This window comes from Pseudorca crassidens, chromosome 1 (genome assembly GCF_039906515.1).
Source record: "Pseudorca crassidens isolate mPseCra1 chromosome 1, mPseCra1.hap1, whole genome shotgun sequence".
Taxonomy (NCBI): domain Eukaryota; kingdom Metazoa; phylum Chordata; class Mammalia; order Artiodactyla; family Delphinidae; genus Pseudorca; species Pseudorca crassidens.
In genome coordinates, this window is record NC_090296.1 from 50551835 (window position 1) to 50573287 (window position 21453).

A 21453-nucleotide genomic window follows, 5' to 3' on the forward strand; every position below is an offset into this window, starting at 1 on the left:
TGGGAGGAGGTGGGGATAGAACCTAAGGAGGAGGCGCATCATCTTCTTAAAGAGGCACTTTCCTCAGTGAGGTATTTTCAGGGTCTCTGTGTGAGAGGAAGTGTTTCACTTTGGCAAAAGGGCAGAAGTTGCTTCTCCCAGCCCAGAGAGTTTGGGGAAATTTGAGAGTTTAAGAGTCTCAGGCTCATCCTCCTAAATGTCCCTATTCCAGATCTCAGCGTCCCTCTCATTACTCACCAGAGCCCTTACGTTGGCCTAAGAGACCTGTTGAGGCTGGACGTTGTCTCCTTTGTATCTCTGCTACTCTTATTAAAGTCCTGAGCCTGGTTTTAGCACCTTGTGTCTGCAGGAGATCAATGTCTCTCTCAATACTGCCTTAGAGGCCTTCTGATTCCTGCAGTTGACCGGTGGCTAACCCAAACCCGTCATTCTTCTCTCTTCTCTTTTCAACAACATAAAGGTGTTCACAAAAGTCAGCTCGCTCAATAATCCCTGTCGTCACCACTGCCCCACACCACGCATGTGCACTGCCATTGCGTGAGCCAAACCTGCACCTCATTCAAAACCAGCCTAATGGAATCTTAGTGATTGTGTTGCTGCAGCTCCCCAGGGCTTCTCTTACCCCACTTACCACCAGCAGAGGGGTCCTTGTTGCCATCCGCCTGGCGATCAATCCAGTTCCAGAATCCCATTCTGAAGATCCACTGGCTAGAGTCACTTCTGGTACCACCTGTCTTAGCCTGTGTATCTCCCAGAAAGTAAAGTCTGAGACAAAGGATTTCTGTTCCAGGATCCCATCTAGGACACCACATTACATTTAGTTGTCATGTGCCCCTAGGCTTCCCTTGGCTGTGACACTTTCAGACTTTCCATGTGTTTGATGGCCGTGACACTTTTGAGGAGTACTCGTCAGGTATTTTGTAGGCTGCCCCCTATTGGAATTTGTCTGGTTTTTTTTTCATGGATAGACTGGGGTTATGGGTTTTGGGAAGGAAGATTGAATCACATCAAGTGTACATACTGTCACTATTGATGTGGATCTTAATCACCTGGTTGAGAATCACCTGTTTGACTGTCTTCTCGCTATAAAGTTACTCCTATTCGGCTTCTCCACACTGTACTCTTCTGGAAGGAAGTCACCATATGCAGCCCACCCTTAAGGAGTGGGGAGTTAGGGTCTCCTCCTTGATGACAGAGTATTTACATAAATTATTTGGATTTCTCTTACATAGATTTATTTATTCTCTCCATTCATTCATTCATTCAGTATTGACCTATGGGTATTTGTGTCCCTTTGACATACCCCCGTCGATGCAGGGTTTGTTTTTGTTTTTGTTTTAGCACTGTCCTTTCTGGCACTGCAAGATACTTCATCTTGGGTCTTCCCGCCCTGTATGGAATCCTCCATTTTCTTCCAGGAGCCCTAGTTCCTTTTATTGGAGAATGGTGTTAGGAACTAAGATCTGAACACTAGGAGTAGTTGTTGCTACTGGATGTGGTTGTTTCTAGGCCCTCGCAGCTGAGGAAGCAAGGTAATGTATGTGTGCGTACTAACCTGTGTATATACACTTAGCTATAGTTATTCCTATTTGTATCTGTATCTGTCTTAAACTAAACATGACTTTATACTGGCGCCTCCAACTCTAGTCCATGCATAGATTGGATCACGAGTTACACTAGCCTCCTCTCCTTGCTTAGATGTAAAGTCCCACGCTAACAGGGAGAACCTGGCTTCCCTATCCGACATTCATTTACTTCATTGTTCAATTCCAACATACATGTATAGCATTATCAGAATTGCTAATTCCTATTCCCACGGGAAACAGCTTTATCAACAAGAGTATAATGCTTATGTGTAGTTCCTTTTGACTTCTGTCTTACACTGTCTACCCATTTCCAAAGTTACTTAGGGCAGCACTTCCTCCCCCAATCCTCTTCAGTGCGGTGGTTTCATTTGTAATACATTTAGATTCTTTTGTCACATTCTGCATTCCCTAACCTCCTAAATGATTTTTTAAAATTTGCATACATTAAGGTTCACTCTTTGTGCTGTAAAGTTCTATGTGTTTTGACAAATGTGTAATGTCATGTATCCACCATTGCAGTATCACACAGCATAGTTTCAGTGTCCTAAAAAATCCTGTGTGCTTCATCTGTTCAACCCTCTCACATATCCTTTGAACCCCTGGCAACCACTGACCTTTTTACTGTCTCCGTAGTTTTGCCTTTTCCAGGGTGTCATAAAATTGAAATCATACAGTACTTAGTCTTTTTAGACGGGCTTCTTTCACCTAACAATATGCATTTGTTTCATACATGCCTTTTCATGCCTTAATAGCTCATTTCTTTTTATCACTGAATAATATTCCACTTTATGGATATAGCACAATTTACCTATAGGAAGACAATTTGTTTGCTTCCAGTTTTTGGCAATTATAAACATTCGTGTTCAGGTTTTTGTGTGAATATAAGTTTTCAAATCATTTGGGTAAACACCTAGGAGTGGATGGCTGGACCTTATGGTGCAACTGTGTTTAGCTTTGTAAGGAACGGCCAAAGTGTCTTCCAAAGTGACTATCCCATTTTGCACTTCCACCACCAATGAATGAGAGTTCATATTGTTCAGTATCATCACTAGCATTTGGTGTTGTCAGCTTTTTTTAGGATTTAGCCATTCTAATAAGTGTGTAATGGTATCCCACTGTTTTTGTAATTTGCAATTCCCTAATGAAAAAAGATGTTGATCATCTTTTCATATATTTATTTCCCATCTATTTATTTTCTTTGGTGAGGTGTTTGCTCAGATATTTTGCCAATGTTTTTGGGGTATATTATTTTTTTTTAACATCTTTATCGGAGTATAATTTCTTTACAATTGTGTGTTAGTTTCTGCTTTATAACAAAGTGAATCAGTTATACATATACATATGTTCCCATATCTCTTCCCTCTTGCGTCTCCCTCCCTCCACCCTCCCTATCCCAACCCTCTAGGTGGGCACAAAGCACCGAGCTGATCTCCCTGTGCCATGCGGCTGCTTCCCACTAGCTATCTATTTTACGTTTGGTAGTGTATATATGTCCATGCCACTCTCTCACTTTGTCACAGCTTACCCTTCCCCCTCCCCATATCCTCAAGTCCATTCTCTAGTAGGTCTGTGTCTTTATTCCCGTCTTACCCCTAGGTTCTTCATGACCTTTTTTTTTTCCCTTAGATTCCATATATATGTGTTAGCATACGGTATTTGTTTTTTTCTTTCTGACTTACTTCACTCTGTATGACAGATTCTAGGTCCATCCACCTCACTACAAATAACTCAATTTCGTATCTTTTTATGGCTGAGTAATATTCCATTGTATATATGTGCCACATCTTCTTTATCCATTCATCTGATGATGGACACTTAGGTTGCTTCCATCTCCTGGCTATTGTAAATAGAGCTGCAATGAACATTTTGGTACATGACTCTTTTTTTTTTTGCCCACAAAAGGAATTGCTTTAATTGGCCTGAGTTAACAGAAACAAGAAAAATCATAAAATCTTAAAACAACAGTAAGAGCACAAAAAGTATGGATACAGTATATATGAAACTCTCTTAGCCAACACTGACAGTTTTTAAATTTTTTTTTTCATTTTAACATCTTTATTGGAGTATAATTGCTTTACAATGGTATGTTAGTTTCAGCTACACAACAAAATGAATCAGTTATATCTATACATATGTTCCCATATCTCTTCCCGCTTGCGTCTCCCTCCCTCCCACCCTCCCTATCCCACCCCTCCAGGTGGTCACAAAGCACCGAGCTGATCTCCCTGTGCTATGCGGCTGCTTCTCACTAGCTATCTACCTTACGTTTGGTAGTGTATATATGTACATGCCTCTCTCTCGCTTTGCATGACTCTTTTTCAATTATGGTTTTCTCAGGGTATATGCCCAGTTGTGGGATTGCTGGGTCGTATGGTAGTTCTATTTTTAGTTTTTTTAAGGAACCTCCATACTATTTTCCATAGTGGCTGTATCAATTTACATTCCCACCAGCAGTGCAAGAGGGTCCCCTTTTCTCCACACCTTCTCCAGCATTTATTGTTTGTAGATTTTTTGATGATGGCCATTCTGACCGGTGTGAGATGATACCTCATTGTAGTTTTGATTTGCATTTCTCTAATGATTAATGATGTTGAGCATTCTTTCATGCATTTGTTGGCAATCTGTATATCTTCTTTGGAGAAATGTCTATTTAGGTCTTCTGCCCATTTTTGGATTGGGTTGTTTGTTTTTTTGTTATTGAGCTGCATGAGCTGCTTGTAAATTTTGGAGATTAATTCTTTGTCGGTTGCTTCATTTGGAAATATTTTCTCCCATTCTGAGGGTTGTCTTTTGGTCTTGTTTATGGTTTCCTTTGTTGTGCAAAAGCGTTTAAGTTTCATTAGATCCCACTTGTTTATTTTTATTTCCATTTCTCTAGGAGGTGGGTCAAAAAGGATTTTGCTGTGATTTATGTCATAGAGTGTTCTGCCTATATTTTCCTCTAAGAGTTTGATAATTCCTGGCCTTACATTTAGGTCTTTAATTCATTTTGAGCTTATTTTTGTGTATGGTGTTAGGGAGTGTTCTAATCTCATACTTTTACGTGTACCCGTCCAGTTTTCCCAGCACCACTTATGGAAGAGGCTGTCTTTTCTCCACTGTATATTCTTGCCTCCTTTATCAAAGATAAGGTGACCATATGTGTGTGGGTTTATCTCTGGGCTTTCTAACCTGTTCCACTGATCTGTATTTCTTTTTTTTTTTTTGCCAGTACCATACTGTCTTGATTACTTTAGCTTTGTAGTATAGTCTGAAGTCAGGGAGCCTGATTCCTCCAGCTCCATTTTTCGTTCTCAAGATTGCTTTGGCTATTCAGGGTCTTTTGTGTTTCCATACAAATTGTGAAATTTTTTGTTCTAGTTCTGTGAAAAATGCCAGTGGTAGTTTGATAGGGATTGCATTGAATCTGTAGCGTCATTTTCACAATGTTGATTCTTCCAATCCAAGAACATGGGATATCTCTCCATCTATTTGTATCATCTTTAATTTCTTTCATCAGTGTTTTACAATTTTCTGCATACAGATCTTTTGTCTCCTTAGGTAGGTTTATTCCCAGATATTTTATTCTTTTTGTTGCAGTGGTAAATGGGAGTGTTTTCTTAATTTCATTTTCAGATTTTTCATCATTAGTGTATAGGAATGCCAGAGATTTCTGTGCATTAATTTTGTATCCTGCTACTTTAGTAAATTCATTGATTAGCTCTAGTAGTTTTCTGGTAGCATCTTGGGGATTCTCTATGTATAGTATCATGTCATCTGCAAACAGTGACAGCTTTATTTCTTCTTTTTCGATTTGGATTCCTTTTATTTCTTTTTCTTCTCTGATTGCTGTGGCTAAAACTTCCAAAACTATGTTGAATAAGAGTGGTGAGAGTGGGCAACCTTGTCTTGTTCCTGATCTTAGTGGAAATGCTTTCAGTTTTTCACCATTGAGGACGATGTTGGTTATGGGTTTGGCATATATGGCCTTTATTATGTTGAGGAAAGTTCCCTCTATGCCTACTTTCTACAGGCTTTTTATCATAAATGGGTGTTGAATTTTGTCAAAAGCTTTCTCTGCATTTATTGAGATGATCATATGGTTTCTCTCCTTAAGTTTGTTAATATGGTGTATCACGTTGATGGATTTGTGTATATTGAAGAATCCTTGCATTCCTGGAATAAACCCCACTTGATCATGGTGTATGATCCTTTTAATGTGCTGTTGGATTCTGTTTGCTAGTATTTTGTTGAGGATTTCTGCATCTATGTTCATGAGTTATATTGGCCCGTAGTTTTCTTTCTTTGTGACATCTTTGTCTGGTTTTGGTATCAGGGTGATGGTGGCCTCGTAGAATGAATTTGGGAGTGTTCCTCCCTCTGATATATTTTGGAAGAGTTTGAGAAGGATAGGTGTTAACTCTTCTCTAAATGTTTGATAGAATTCACCTGTGAAGCCATCTGGTCCTGGGCTTTTGTTTGTTGGAAGATTTTTAATCACAGTCTCAATTTCAGTGCTTGTGATTGGTCTGTTCATATTTTCTATTTCCTCCTGGTTCAGTCTTGGCAGGTTGTGCATTTCTAAGAATTTGTCCATTTCCTCCAGGTTGTCCATTTTATTGGCATAGAGTTGCTTGTAGTAATCTCTCACGATCTTTTGTATTTCTGCAGTGTCAGTTGTTACTTCTCCTTTTTCATTTCTAATTCTACTGATTTGAGTCCTCTCCCTTTTTTTCTTGATGAGTCTGGCTAATGGTTTATCAATTTTGTTTATCTTCTCAAAGAACCAGCTTTTAGTTTTATAGGTCTTTGCTATCGTTTCCTTCATTTCTTTTTCATTTATTTCTGATCGGATCTTTATGATTTCTTTCCTTCTGCTAATCTGGGTTTTTTTTGTTCTTCTTTCTCTAATTGCTTTAGGTGCAAGGTTAGGTTGTTTATTTGATATGTTTCCTGTTTCTTAATGTAGGATTGTATTACTATAAACTTCCCTCATAGAACTGCTTTTCCTGCATCCCATAGGTTTTGGGTCATCGTGTCTCCCTTGTCATTTGTTTCTAGGTATTTTTTGATTTCCTCTTTGATTTCTTCAGTGATCACTTCGTTATTAAGTAGTGTATTGTTTAGCCTCCATGTGTTTGTATTTTTTTCGTATTCTTTTTTTTTTTTTTTTTTTTTTTGCGGTACGCGGGCCTCTAACTGTTGTGGCCTCTCTCGTTGCGGAGCACAGGCTCCGAACACACAGGCCCAGCGGCCATGGCTCACAGGCCCAGCTGCTCCGCGGCATGTGGGATCCTCCCTGACTGAGGCACGAACCCGTGTCCCCTGCATCGGCAGGCGGACTCTCAACCACTGAGCCACCAGGAAAGCCCCTGTTTGTATTTTGTACAGATCTCTTCCTGTAATTGTTATGTAGTCTCATAGCGTTATGGTCAGAAAAGATACTTGATACAATTTCAATTTTCTAAAATTTACCAAGGCTTGATTTGTGACCCAAGATATGATCTATCCTGGAGAATGTTCCATGAGCACTTGAGAAAAATGTGCATTCTATTGGTTTTGGATGGAATGTCCTATAAATATCAATTAAGTCCATCTTGTTTAATGTATCATTTAAAGCTTGTGTTTCCTTATTTATTCTCATTTTGGATGATCTGTCCATTGGTGAAAGTGGGGTGTTAAAGTCCCCTACTATGAATGTGTTACTGTCAATTTCCTTTTTATGGCTGTTAGTATTAGCCTTATGTATTGAGGTGCTCCTATGTTGGGTGCATAAATATTTACAATTGTTAAATCTTCTTCTTGAATCGATCCCTTGATCATTATGTAGTGTCCTTCTTTGTCTCTTCTAATAGTCTTTATTTTAAAGTCTATTTTGTCTGATATGAGAATTGGTACTCCAGCTTCCTTTTGGTTTCTATTTGCATGGAATATCTTTTTCCATCCCCTCACTTTCAGTCTGTATGTGTCCCTAGGTCTGAAGTGGGTCTCTTGTAGACAGCATATATACGGGTCTTGTTTTTGTGTCCATTCAGCCAGTCTGTGTCTTTTGGTGGGAGCATTTAATCCATTTACATTTAAGGTAATTATTGATATGTATGTTACTATTCCCATTTTCTTAATTGTTTTGGGTTTGTTATTGTAGGTCTTTTCCTTCTCTTGTGTTTCTTCCCTAGAGAAGTTCCTTTAGCATTTGTTGTAAAGCTAGTTTGGTGTTGCTGAACTCTCTCAGCTTTTGCTTGTCTGTAAAGGTTTTAATTTCTCCATCAAATCTGAATGAGATCCTTGCTGGGTAGAGTAATCTTGGTTGTACGTTTTTCTCCTTCATCACTTTAAGTATGTCCTGCCACTCCCTTCTGGCTTGCAGAGTTTCTGCTGAAAGATCAGCTGTTAACCTTATGGGGATTCCCTTGTGTGTTATTTGTTGTTTTTCCCTTGCTGCTTTTAATACGTTTTCTTTGTATTTAATTTTTGACAGTTTGATTAATATGTGTCTTGGCGTATTTCTCCTTGGATTTATCCTGTATGGGACTCTCTGTGCGTCCTGGACTTGATTAACTATTTCCTTTCCCATATTAGGGAAGTTTTCAACTATAATCTCTTCAAATATCTTCTCAGTCCCTTTCTTTTTCTCTTCTTCTTCTGGGACCCCTATAATTCGAATGTTGGTGCGTTTAATGTTGTCCCAGAGGTCTCTGAGACTGTCCTCAGTTCTTTTCATTCTTTATTCTGCTCTGCAGTAGTTATTTCCACTATTTTATCTTCCAGGTCACTTATCCATTCTTCTGCCTCAGTTATTCTGCTATTGATCCCTTCTAGAGTTGTTTTTTTTTCCCTTTGCGGTACACGGGCCTCTCACTGTTGTGGCCTTTCCTGTTGCAGAGCACAGGCTCCGGACGCACAGGCCCAGTGGCCATGGCGCACGGGCCCCGCCGCTCTGTGGCATGTGGGATCCTCCTGGACCGGGGCACAAACCCGTGTCCCCTGCATCGGCAGGCGGACTCTCAACCACTGCGCCACCAGGGAAGCCCTAGAGTATTTTTAATTCATTTCTTGTATTGTTCATCATTGCTTGTTGCCTCTTTAGTTCTTCTAGGCCCTTTTTTTTTTTTTTTTTTTTTTTTTTTTTTGCGGTACGCAGGCCTCTCACCGTTGTGGTCTCTCCCGTTGCGGAGCACAGTCTCCGGACATGCAGGATGCGCAGGCTCAGCAGCCATGGTTCACGGGCCCAGCCGCTCCACAGCATGTAGGATCCTCCCAGACCCGGGCACGAACTCGTGTCCCCTGCATTGGCAGGCAGACCCTCAACCACTGCGCCACCAGGGAAGCCCCTTCTAGGTCCTTTTAAAATGTTTCTTGCATTTTCTCTATTCTATTTCCAAGATTTTGGATCATCTTTGCTATCATTATTCTGAATTCTTTTTCAGGTAGACTGCCTATTTCCTCTTCATTTGTTAGGTCTGGTGGGTTTTCATCTAGCTCCTTCATCTGCTGTGTGTTTTTCTGTCTTCTCATTTTGCTTATTTTACTGTGTTTGGGGTCTCCTTTTTGCAGGCTGCAGGTTCGTAGTTCCCGTTGTTTTTGGTGTCTGCCCTAGTGGCTAAAGTTGGTTCAGTGGGTTGTGTAGGCTTCCTGGTGGAGGGGACTAATGCCTGTGTTCTGGTGGATTAGGCTGGATCTTGTCTTTCTGGTGGGCAGGTCCACATCTGGTGGTGTGTTTTGGGGTGTCTGTGGCCTTATTATGATTTTAGGTAGCCTCTCTGCTAATGGGTGGGGTTGTGTTCCTGTCTTTCTAGTTGTTTGGCATAGGGTGTCCAGCACTGTAGCTTGCTGGTCGTTGAGTGAAGCTGGGTGTTGGTGTTGAGATGGAGATCTCTGGGAGATTTTTGCTGTTTGATATTATGTGGTACTGGGAGGTCTCTTGTGGACCAGTGTCCTGAAGTTGGCTCTCCCACCTCAGCGTCACAGCACTGACTCCTGGCTGGAGCACCAAGAGCCTTTCATCCACACGGCTCAGAATAAAAGGGAGAAAAAGTAGAAAGAAAGAAAGAGAGAAAGAAAGAGGATAAAAGAAAATAAAATAAAGTAAGGTAAAATAAAGTTATTAAAATAAAAAAATAATTTTTAAGAAAAAAAATTTTTTTAAGTAAAAAAAAAAAAACGACGGATAGAACCCTAGGACAAATGGTGAAAGCAAAGCTATACAGACAAAATCTCACACAGAAGCATACACATACACACTCACAAAAAGAGGAAAAGGGTAAAAATCATAAATCTTGCTCTCAAAGCCCAGCTCCTCTATTTGGGATGATTCATTGTCTATTCAGGTATTCCACAGATACAGGTACATCAAGTTCATTGTGGAGCTTTAATCCGCTGCTCCTGAGGCTGCTGGGAGAGATTTCCCTTTCTCTTCTTTGTTCACACAGCTCCCGGGGCTCAGCTTTGGATTTGGCCCCGCCTCTGCATGTAGGTCGCCAGAGGACATCTGTTCTTCGCTCAGACAGGATGGGGTTAAAGGAGCAGCTGATTCGGGGTCTCTGGCTCACTGAGGCCGGGGGGAGGGGGGGCACGGAGTGCGCGGAGATCCTGTGGCGGCAGAGGCCGGCGTGACGTTGCACCAGCCAGAGGCGCGCCGTGCGTTCTCCCGGGGAAGTTGTCCCTGCATCACGGGACCCTCGCCGTGGCGGGCTGCACAGGCTCCCGGGAAGGGAGGTGTGGATAGTGACCTGTGTTTGCACACAGGCTTCTTGGTGCCAGCAGCAGTGGGGTATATTCTTTTGATAAATATTGCTAAAACTTTCCCCAAAAGTTGTAGCAGTTTGCACTCTAACCAGCCATATGTGAGAATATCCATTTCCCTGTACCCTGGGCAGCACTGGATGTTACCAATTTTGGAATGTTTGCCTATGTGTTAGGAAGAAACGTCACATCAAGCTGTTGCTCTGATTTGCCTTTCTCTTACTACTAGTGAGATTAAGTATCTTTGCATGTCTCTCGATGGTTTATATTTCCTTTTCTGTGTGTGTTACCTATTTATAGCTTTTGCCCGTTTTTTCCACTAGGTTGTCTTTTTCCGCATAGTACATAAAACTTCTTTGTAATATTAGAGCTGTCTTAGAGCTATCATTCTCTATTTGTCATAACTTTAACAAATATTTCCCTGCCAATTATTTGTCTTTTGACATGGTTTATAGTGCACTTGTTTTTTTTTTTTTTTCTCTTGCAAACCAACATTATTTTATTTTTTTATTATGGTAAAATATACATATCATAAAACTTACTGTTTTAACCACTTTTAAATATACATTTCAGTGGCATTAAGTGGATTCACATTGGTATAGAACCATCAGTTCAACCATCTTCAGAACTTTTGTCATCTTCCCAACATTATTTTATTTTTATGTAGCTAAACTTACCTATCTTTTTTTTTTTTCTTCTGGAACTCTTGTGTTGTTTTTAGGATGCTTTCTTCCCAAGCTATGGTCCTACAAAGTTCTCCTAAATTTTTTCTACTATTTATATTATTTTATATTAAAACGTTTAATATATTTATGTTAAATGTTTATAAATGTTTTAATATATGTAAAATTTATTCCTGTATATAGGGTGATGAGATATGGTTCTAATTTTCCTGATGAGTAGCCAGTTTTCCCAGAATCATCATTATTATTATTATTATTTTTTGCGGTACGCGGGCCTCTCACCGTTGTGGCCTCTCCCGCTGCGGAGCAGAGGCTCCGGACGCGCAGGCTCAGCGGCCATGGCGGCTCACGGGCCCAGCCGCTCCGCGGCATGTGGGATCCTCCCGGACCGGGGCACGAACCCGTGTCCCCTGCATCGGCAGGCGGACTGTCAACCACTACACCACCAGGGAAGCCCCCAGAATCATTATTAAATAGAACACATTTTTCAACTATATTGAAGTACTACCTGTGTCATATGTTAATTTCCCTTACGTATCTGGATCTAATTCTAGACTCGGTACTGCTTCTGTTTGTTCATTTCTGTGTCTGTAGTCTTCTGGGCTGTTGATGATGATGATGATGATGATGACGACAATTACAGGTGCTTTATTGAAAATTTAACCATTTGGTAAAGCAAGTTGACCCAATTTTCTCCTTGATGATTTTACAACAGTTATAGTTCTATATGAACATAAAAGCCATTTTATCTAGTTAAAAAGATCCTTTTTGTATTCTGATTGGAATTGCATTACATCCACATATTTTTCAGAAGAACTGACATTTTTATGATATGAATTCTTCGCTGGTATCATTTTATCAGGACCATACTTGTACTTCCAAAGTCCTAAGTCCTTAAATGAGGTAAGGGTAAAATTGAGAGCTTTCTTTCTGAATCAAAACTGGAATTGGGTGCTGCTGCTATTAACTCTTACACTGAGTTGCATGATTTAGTTGAGAGCATTCATCCGGGTGAGAAGGAAGAACAAGAGGAAATATGAAGAACCTTGATTCTTTCTTAGTTTAGACAAGCTCTAAACCTGGCTGGGTCTCAGTTTCTTGAGAGTGTTATAATATGCTGATCTGGGAATCCTTGGGAAGTACCCAGGATTAATTATTATAAAGGAGGGGGACATCACTTTTCTCCATTCTGGGTGAGTGTTAACTGATAAAAGATTCTTGCAAAGGGATCTTTGACCAAGAGTTGAGTTCAAAAATTGTAAAGGCTTGTGAAAAACATTTTACCAAGATAGCTCTCAACTTTCTAAACTTTAATCCCTGTTCTTTTTTTATTTACCACAAATTTGTGGGAAAAGAAGAATGTTTTTGAAAGGAAAACAAGATATGATCCTTGAGAAAATGGTCTGTTTTCCTCTAAAGCACAGTTCAGGATAAATATCCCCCCATGCTCTGCACAAAGAACAGAGACCAGAGAATCCTTAGCACTTGAGGGATAGGGGAGACCACAGACGTAATGGTCTGTACACTGGTCAATCCAGTAACGTGTGAACGCTGAGGCGTCCCTAGGGTAGAGGCCCCAAACCCAGTACCTACAGGGGCCAGGCAGGTGTGGGAGAAATGATTCACTCTCACAAACAAATATATTTTTTCTTATTTGTCTTAAAATATGCAGTTATTTCTATTGCTTGTATATTTTCCCACTTTTGATAGAGATATGGGCACATTAAATATGTCACTTTTAACTTTAAGAAAATTAATACCGGAAGAGTGATGATAAAGGGCAACTTTCACTTAGCCTTAGTGTCAGGGAGTGGTAGGGCGTGTTGGGTACTGTGATGAACTCACGTACCCAGCCTTATCCACCGTGGACAGCTGCTTCTCAGTCCCAACCCGCTGACGCCACAGACTGCAGGCCCAGGATTGCTAGATTGCCAGCGTTTTCAAGAGGATCTTGGTAACCAGGGTTTTAAAGTAACATTTCCCGATCTGAAGTGTTGGCAGCTGGGTCAAAAATCCTTCAAAATGCTAAGGCCAAACGTTTGACCTTAGAGGATGTAGAAGCCTGAGCTTATCACAACGGATAGGTGGGCAGTGAGGACAAAGGGCCGGTGACAGGGTGGAGGCGCTGCCCAAGAAGCATGTGTAGCCCTCTCAGCTCTGCGGCGGAAACCAAGCAGGGCTCAGGTTAAATTCGGTGGGTGAAAATAGCATTCTTTTTTTAATGTCAGAGAAAGTGCTTCGCTTCGCAGTGTAATAGGAAACATCCATATTCAAAAAGCAGAGAAAATAAAAAGGAGACCAAAATAAAATAGGAGCAGCAAAGGCAGAAACTTTATATAAGAGACACTAAATCTGAGTCTGAGGCGGCCCAGGCTTCTAGATATAGAATAACTGGAGGATGGTGAGTGGCCTGGGACGAGGCACTGACATCGTCCAGATTGAGCCAGCACAACTCAGAGTGCTGAGGAATAGGACCAGGCCTGAGGCTTTGGTTTCACATACTCATAAACAGGAAGGAATTAGAATTGAAAGAGCCCTGAACTCCATCTTTGTAGTACATATGGTAGTTTAGTCTGTTCTAGTAAGACTCCTATGTATAATAAGCATGTTGAGTAAGCCTGTGGACAGTCCGTCCATCATGTTGCTTAGTTCTTCTCATCTAATTCCTCCCAATGCCCCTAAAGGAACCCATTCAAGGTTGAAGAAGAAGCATCCAAACCTTCGTCAATGCAAACATTCACGATATCGGAGCCTTGATCAAGACCTCCAGGCTACCAATTGCAGACTGGATCTCTGCCCCTGAGGTCAGGGGAGTCAACAGAGAAGAGTACGGTTTGGGGATGCTAAATCTGCCACATCTGGCTCCTGGTCTCACCACTGCACTGACGCTGCTTCTGGTGAGGTCACACGAACCCCTTTAGGACGCCCCCCGGGTGCCTCTCAGGCTTCTTCCCACTTGACTCTTCAGCAGCAGCATCACCGTGGACCACTTCCTCCTTCCACGATATCTCTGTAGTGTCATGTTCTGCTGTCTTCTCTCTTATCTTGGGGGACCTTCTTCCCTTTCCCCTCCTCTGCTTCCTCCTCATCTACCACATACCTGGGTGCTGGGGTTCCTTGGCCTCTTCCTTCTCACTCTTCTGGGCAATCACTTCTAGCCATGGCTTTGCTTACACTCATGCTGACTCCCCGGCTTTTACCTTCAACTCAAACCCCAGCTGACCTGATGACTGTATTGGTACCTCGGAGTCCCTGTCAACCCAACGTGCCAGAACAGTAGTTCCTTCCCCCCAAAACCTGCTCCTCCTCTCAGTCATGGCACCACCATCCACCCCCATTATACAAACCTTTGGTCATTCCTGATACCCTCTCCTGCATCCCTCACCTCCAGGCCATCACCACATCCGGACTATTCTAATCATAAAATCTATCTCCAAACAGTGCCTTTCTTGCCATCTCCCCTGCCTCAGCGCTGGTCCAAGCTCTCAGCTATCAACAGGTTCTTCACTGGTCCCCTCTCACCATATTGCCTTCTCTGAGCCGTTCTGTATCCTGCCACCATAGTGAGCTTTTAAAAACCCAAATGGTAAATTACCACATCTTGATAAAATTCCTTCCGGTAGCTTCCCATTGCACTTAGGATGAAACATAAATTTCTTAGTATGTCCTGCAAGGCCCCACAGGACCTGCCTTCTGCCTGTCTCACTGGCATCAGTTCCATGTGCTTGACACTCAAACCACACCATCCTGCAGTTCCTTAAGTGGCGTAAGTTCCCTCCTGGGTCAGAGCCAGTCCTCTGCCTGGAAAGCCACCATCTCTCTACCACCACCCCTTCCCTTGGTCTGGTCAGACCTTTCTCACCCTCCAGGACTCAGTTCAAAGTCACTTCCTAAGGACAGTTTCTCTAAGGCAGCCTAGTCTTTTATATATGGAAGGCTCTTCATGGCATTTCTTTGCTTAATGTCCGAGTCCTCCGTCCCATTCACCAGTGTGTCCCTAGTGCCTTGAATAGTGCCAGAGGCTGAGCAGACACTCTCAGATCTTTGTTATAATATAACAAAGAACACGGCCAAGACAGGGACTGGCTCCCAGATATCTGCTGCTCTGGAATGTTTTCAGGTCACCCAGAAGCCTGGCTACCTACAGAGAGTTAATAATTTATTTTAAAATATTTATAATTTAACGTTTGTAAGTCCTAATTAGAATTTAGTCTTAGCAATTGATTTTTCTAAATGAAGAATTTTCTGGAAATCAGTTGAGAAATAAGTTATTGGCTATTTGCAGCTACGTAAAGGTTGTCTCATGGCAGGGGATAGGAGAGACAAGTGGTTTAAGTGTCACGTGACATCTTCCTATGTTGCCAGAGGCATTGGAAGCCCTCGCATTTGACGATAAACGTCACAAGCCTTCAATGTCTATATGCGCCTCAGTGGTATGGTGAAAAGTACTCTCACACTCCTGGCAGAGGTGTAAGTATGTTTGATCCTTTTGGAAAGCAGTTCGGCCATATCTGTTTAGAGCTTTATGTTGTACTCCTGGGACTCTAAATGGTGCCCAACTAACTTCTTAAATGGCCACCTTCCCCAAGGAGATCTTCCCTGGGCCACTCACTACCCTCGAGCCAGGTACACTTTCCTGGGGGCTTTTTGTAACACTCATCACGTCTGTAATTACTTGTTCCACATCTGTCTCCTCTCCTAGGTTCTAAGCTCCTTGAGAGTATGGTCAAGTACTTGCTATGTCTCTATATCCTTAGGACTAGCAGAGTGCCTTAAGCACATTAAGATAGATAAATACTTGTTGAATAAAATGAATTGAGAAAGTCAACCTAAATAGAAATAGATTGAACCCCCAATAACAATATTAACAGTTAAGCTTCCTGGAGAGAACAATGTGGCCTGACACTGTTTTGTGTGCTTTGTGTTATGAAGCTGTCACAGCAGCCCTTGAGCTTCCTGCTTTCACAGATGGAAAACTGAGGCCGCCTAGAGACATTAAATTAAATTATTCAAAGTTAAGGTCAGCTGGTTAGTAGCTTGTTCATCGAAACCTTATTTACAATACACAAAAATTGGAGAGACTCTCTCTGTTATTTGAATAGAATATGCAGCAATTGTTAGAATCTAGGTTTTCAAAAGGTGTGCAGTAACAGGAAGATGGGTGTAATATAATATTTACAGTCCCGCCCGGTTCAATGGATCCTGCTGTGACAATGCTCTTTACCTGCTACATGGTCCCCATGCTTGGGTTGCAGAGTTATAGCTCTTTTAGTTCATACCAGGGTGTCGGGTGGGGCAGAGGCGGGCCAGACGTAGAAAGTGACATCTGGAGGATGAGAGTGTTTCAGAGAGAGAACTGGGTGAACAGGTCCTGAAGCGAGAGGGAGTGTGAGCCTTTGAAGAAGTGAGAGAAATTCAGTGTGTCTAGGGTTTAAGAGATGGGCCTGCAGAAGTAAGCAGAGGTCAAATTGAGAGGATATTTGGGTTTTATCCTGAGGCAGCAGTGCCCCTGGTGATCACTGCAGGTATGGATGGGACAAGTTGGAGGTGCCAGTCTTGGCATCTGAGAAGGTCCAGGTATTTGTTTTGGTAGAATTGATACATCTGTACTTTTGCTAAAAAAGTTGGCTGAAGATGTGAGGACTACCTATGGAACATGGAAAATGAAAAGAATCTAAGATTTGAGGTCTGGGCCTTCGGACAGTTATTTTTCAGAGGCTGTAAGAAAATCTCTGCTTTCCGCTAATTGTCATAAAGCTGCTATTTACCCCCTTTAAACTTGGTCGTTTGCTTTCTGTTTGAGACATCTGAGCCAACGCAATTCTTTGGTTTAAAACAGCAGGCAGTTCTGTCCTCCTATAACTGGAAAGTGTTAGTTCAGGCTAAAAGTTTCCAGCTATGGGAACGTAAATCTGGGGCTTTAGAGCTTGGAGTGCCTTCTGTTCTAAGGCCCAAATGTGGCTAATGGGCTTTAGAGTGTCTTGGCTGTTTTATATTTGTTTCATCAAGTGTAATCGCTGGAGCAGGAATTTCACATCTTGAAGATAGAGGGGTTTTACAAAGAAAATGAGAAAATAATTGTCTTTCTTAGTATTTCTCTTGCTGACTGTTTCTCTTCTCACTATCTATACAAATGTGCTGGAGTGTGCAGTTCAAGAACTTCAGTTTTTCTCCTTCTGTCTTTTATCATTTATGAAATATCTGTCTACCTATGATTAATACCTCTGTCTACATATCAAATCACCTGGAGAATTTGGGGGAAAAAACCAGATGGCTGGGCCCCTGTCCAAGACCAATCCAGGATCTCTGGGGGTGGTGCCGGGGCATCTGCAGTTTTCAAAAGTTCCCCTGATGATTCTACTACAGGGTTATTATCTAGTGCTGCATGAACAAACCTCCTCAAAACTTAGTAGCTTAGGGCTTCCCTGGTGGCGCAGTACTTGAGAGTCCGCCTGCCGATGCAGGGGACGCGGGTTCGTGCCCCGGTCCAGGAGGATCCCACATGCCGCGGAGCGGCTGGGCCCGTGAGCCATGGCCGCTGAGCCTGCGCGTCCAGAGCCTGTGCTCCGCAACGGGAGAGGCCACAACAGTGAGAGGCCCGAGTACCGAAAAAAAAAAACAACTTAGTAGCTTAAAAAAGAATGATTTCTTACTTCTCACAGTTGTGCTTTGGCTGATTGCTCCTTCAGGGGTCTTGCGTGGCTTCGCCCACGTAGCCGAATTAGATGAGGGCTGGCAGGGAATGAGCGCAGCTGGAACACCTGCGCCCTGCTCGCCTCGTGGTATTTCATCCTGGGCTGGATCTGGAGGGTGGATCTCATGATTGCTTTGACCACTAGAATGAGGCAGAAGTTATATCACCTGATTCCTGAGACTAGGCCTTAAGAAGCCTTTCGGCTTCCTCTCTTGCTCTCTTAGGTCACTGCCCGGAGGCCTTCAAGCCCTAAAGAAAGTTAACCGTTTTTGCTCTCTTCACAGTGGTTTGCGTAGTTGTAGTGTTTCCAGTAGGATCACGGACAGGAGGGGCCAGAAAGCTAAGTACAAGATTTATCTCTGTCAACACCGACGTTCATTCCTGCCTGTGTTTTCTAGATACACTCCTTCAGGCATATCAGATTGGAGAGTCTTCCTCATTTTTCTCTTTTAAAAGGTTTCATCAGCCTAGGAAACCTGATTTACTCATTCATTCACAAATAATGATCGAACGCCTATTATGTGCAAGGCCCCATTCTGGGAATACAACATCATTCTGCGTAAACAAGAGAACACAGACCCTGATGTTTGTCATGGTTCTTATATTCTATAGAATGTATCCATTATATCTGTTGGCAGCAGAGGACATTAAACAATCAATTGAACAATTAGTAGGTTTGAAGGATTCCAAAGGATTCATACTTCAGGGGGGCCACGAGGGACACTGAACCAGTCTGGGGAGATCAGGGAGATCTCTGTAGGAGGGGACATTTTCATTCTTTTTTCCCAGCCTTCTCATATCTCTCCTTACCTTCACTAACCACCAGGATCATGATCATTTTTTACTTACAGGCTGCTAACGAACAGCTCATCAAGTGAAGAAAGATAGTGCTATCGACAGCCTCCGTCAATCCAAGACAAGAATTTTTCTAAAGGACAAATACCTTTCTTCTGTTGGGCCAAAATTAGAGAAAACTGTCTTTCACACTTCCACTTTAGCACCTTGCTTTTTGTGTTTTCAGCAACTCAAGCATCCCAACCTCGTCAACCTTATCGAAGTCTTCAGGAGGAAGCGGAAGCTTCACCTGGTGTTTGAATACTGTGACCACACGGTGCTCCACGAGCTGGACAAACACCAAAGAGGGTGAGTGACCTGTCGTTTACAAACAAAACACAGCAAAACACACTAGGGTTTGCGAGGGAAAATGAGTTATGACCCTTTTTCACGGTAGGCAAAGGCAGCCAGTGTTTGGCCAGCATACTCTGCTGCTGAGGGGTTACCAGAAATGTTGAGAAAGAAATCATAACTCATCATTTTCATGAAGAAAGCAGCAACTACATTATTCGGTTGAACTTGATTTCTTGGTATATTATCTCTGCATAAATGCTATGTCAGTCTCTAGGAAAGAAAAGGAGGGATATTAGTTATTCTGTGCCTGCCTAGGGAAGCATAAGGACTTGGAGGTTGAAAGGTAGAGTTCAAAAACAATGGCTAATAGGAAGTTTAAGGCTAAAACAAACGTGGTGTTTCATCTGAAGCAACCCAGGTATCTGGTCTGCTCTATTGGTCAGAACTTTTTGGTTACAAATGACAAAAAACCCAACTGAAGCCGGGTGTAGGTGAAAAAGGAAGTGGTGGTGGCTGTGATTGGAGAGGTGACTCTGGAGGTCCCGCTGATCTTATAACACATTTCTAGCACAGGCAACACCTTTGTGTGCAGCAGCAGAAGGCTCGGTGAGCAGACAGAGCCTTTGTTTGAAAAAAAAAAAAGGCAGGGGGTGGGGGTGAGATCCCTTCCTCCGAAGGTCGCTCCTTGCCAGGGTGAGCAGAATGCAGGCTGGATTTTGGCTCCCACCCACTCCTCAGCTGGGTGTCTGTAAGGCAGAGCGCCTTAGGTGGGGCCGTTCTCTCTCTCTGTCTCTCTCTCCCCCGCACCAACGACTCCCAACTCTTCCTCTCTGTGTTGGCTTCATTCTGCCTTGGAGTTGAGTCTCCTTTACAGGGTTGATTTTGGAGGGTATGTGTGTGTGCTGTGAGATGGAAGCAGTTAGGAAGGGAAAAGTGTGAACTAGAAAGCATTGCCACAGGCTTTTATCAACCTGTGTAGCCATTCTAGAAGAAAGGAAGTTCTAGAAGAAGGTAGCGTCTGCATACAAAGTCCAGTAGAAGACTGATTGGCTCAGCTCAGGTGATGCAACTATCCCTGGAACCAGTCACTGTGCCAGAGGGAGAGGGTAGAATGATTACAAGGTCCTAGAAGATATGATTCCAAGTGGGTCAATCAAAGAAGACTTCATGGAGGAGGCGACCTTTGACTTGCAAGGTGAGGAGACTCCAGAGAAGTCGAACAGGGAAGGATATCTCCTCTTCTCTGTCTTTTGCTGTGTTCCTGGGAGCCCAACTTTGGCTGAAGACGCTATGTAGAGTGCACTGGAGATCAGAATGATGGAACGGCACCCCATCCTGGCTCACATTCGCACTCCAGTGGCTGGAGGCTGAGGCTCTTTCAACAAGGCTTTCAAGCCTTGGCCAAGCGCTTGCTCTGCCATGTGGTGGTGGTTATGTATGATCTGCCATGACCTCCGGGCAGATAGGATGAAAGTGGTTCACGGTTCATTAGTGACCATGGCACAGGCTTTTCTTGTTAATTTACACAGCCAGAGAGAGCCAAGAGAACAGACACCTCCCTCCTTTCAGCAAGTCATTGATACAGAGAAATTACGTGTTCAAGGGAGAAAACATTGACTATGTTGATATTTGCTCTTTTGACAGCTTGCTAGTGACACTTCAATTAAACCTACTAGTATAAGTTACTCGTGCTACGTGGAACTAGGGGGTTGTTGCAGGGAGTTTGATTAATCATGTTAGATTGAGTCACTTAGAAACACTGATTAGTGGGGGGTTGCAAGCAATTGGGAGTCAGTTCTTTTTTAGCATATAGTTTAAGCAGAAGAATAAAAAGACAAGATGAGGAGTGATTAGAGGCTTGGAAGCAGATTTTTTTAACTCCACTGGCTAAAACCTGTTATATATGTTCCAGAAAATGCTTTAATATAGAGGTGGGTTAGAGAAGGGAAAGACTGGTAGACACATGTGTGGTTAAGTACAAGCAGCTTCATTTCCAAATGACACTGTGCCGTGGTTTGTCAAATATAAGATTGATTTAAGGAACACTAATAACTGAGCAAGTTTGAAAAGTAAGATTTATTCTAAGTCAGATCATATGCATTTACTTTGAAGTTTAAGGATGTGTGTGTGTGTGTGTGTGTGTGTGTATGTATTTTAAAAATAAAAGTTACTTTCCATTATCCTATTTGGATTCTCCGATCCTTTAAATGCTATTTCAGAATTTTGCTTGTCATCATTAAGGAGTAAATGTCATTAACTCTGTCAACCAACGATTTTGAAATTCATAGGAAAACTTTATGTTTCAATGTAGAGATCTACAAAATAAAGCTGTACTATAAAATAAAACTTTGTGAGTGTATTCCCAGTAAAAGTGGGTCAGCATCACCTGTGTGACCTTTAGCAAGTTGCTTACAGGTGTCCTGACCTCTAAAAATGAGAGTTTAGTACCAGGTAAAATTTAAGAGAACTTCCAGCTCTACAGTGTTATGAGTTGATGATCATAATACCTAGAGCTCAGAAGACTGCAGTTCCCTTTTAGTTTCATATGTGATCTGTTAGACAATATCAACAGAAGATAATGTGCTAATGCTGACGTTTTTCCTGCCTGATGGCAGGTTGGTCCTCCTTAGGTTTGTACATT

At 42.3% G+C, this 21453-nt stretch overlaps 1 protein-coding gene across 5 annotated transcripts in view; it reads left to right on the forward strand.

The window, feature by feature from the left end:
• The window catches only part of CDKL1 (cyclin dependent kinase like 1), a 63124-nt gene that overhangs the window by 18287 nt on the left and 23384 nt on the right, over positions 1-21453 (forward strand). For all 5 annotated transcript variants that reach the window (XM_067736405.1, XM_067736396.1, XM_067736386.1 and 2 more), the window contains one exon: positions 18706-18827. In XM_067736405.1, coding sequence (XP_067592506.1) covers positions 18706-18827 — 122 coding nt within the window. The remainder of the gene's footprint in view (positions 1-18705; positions 18828-21453) is intronic.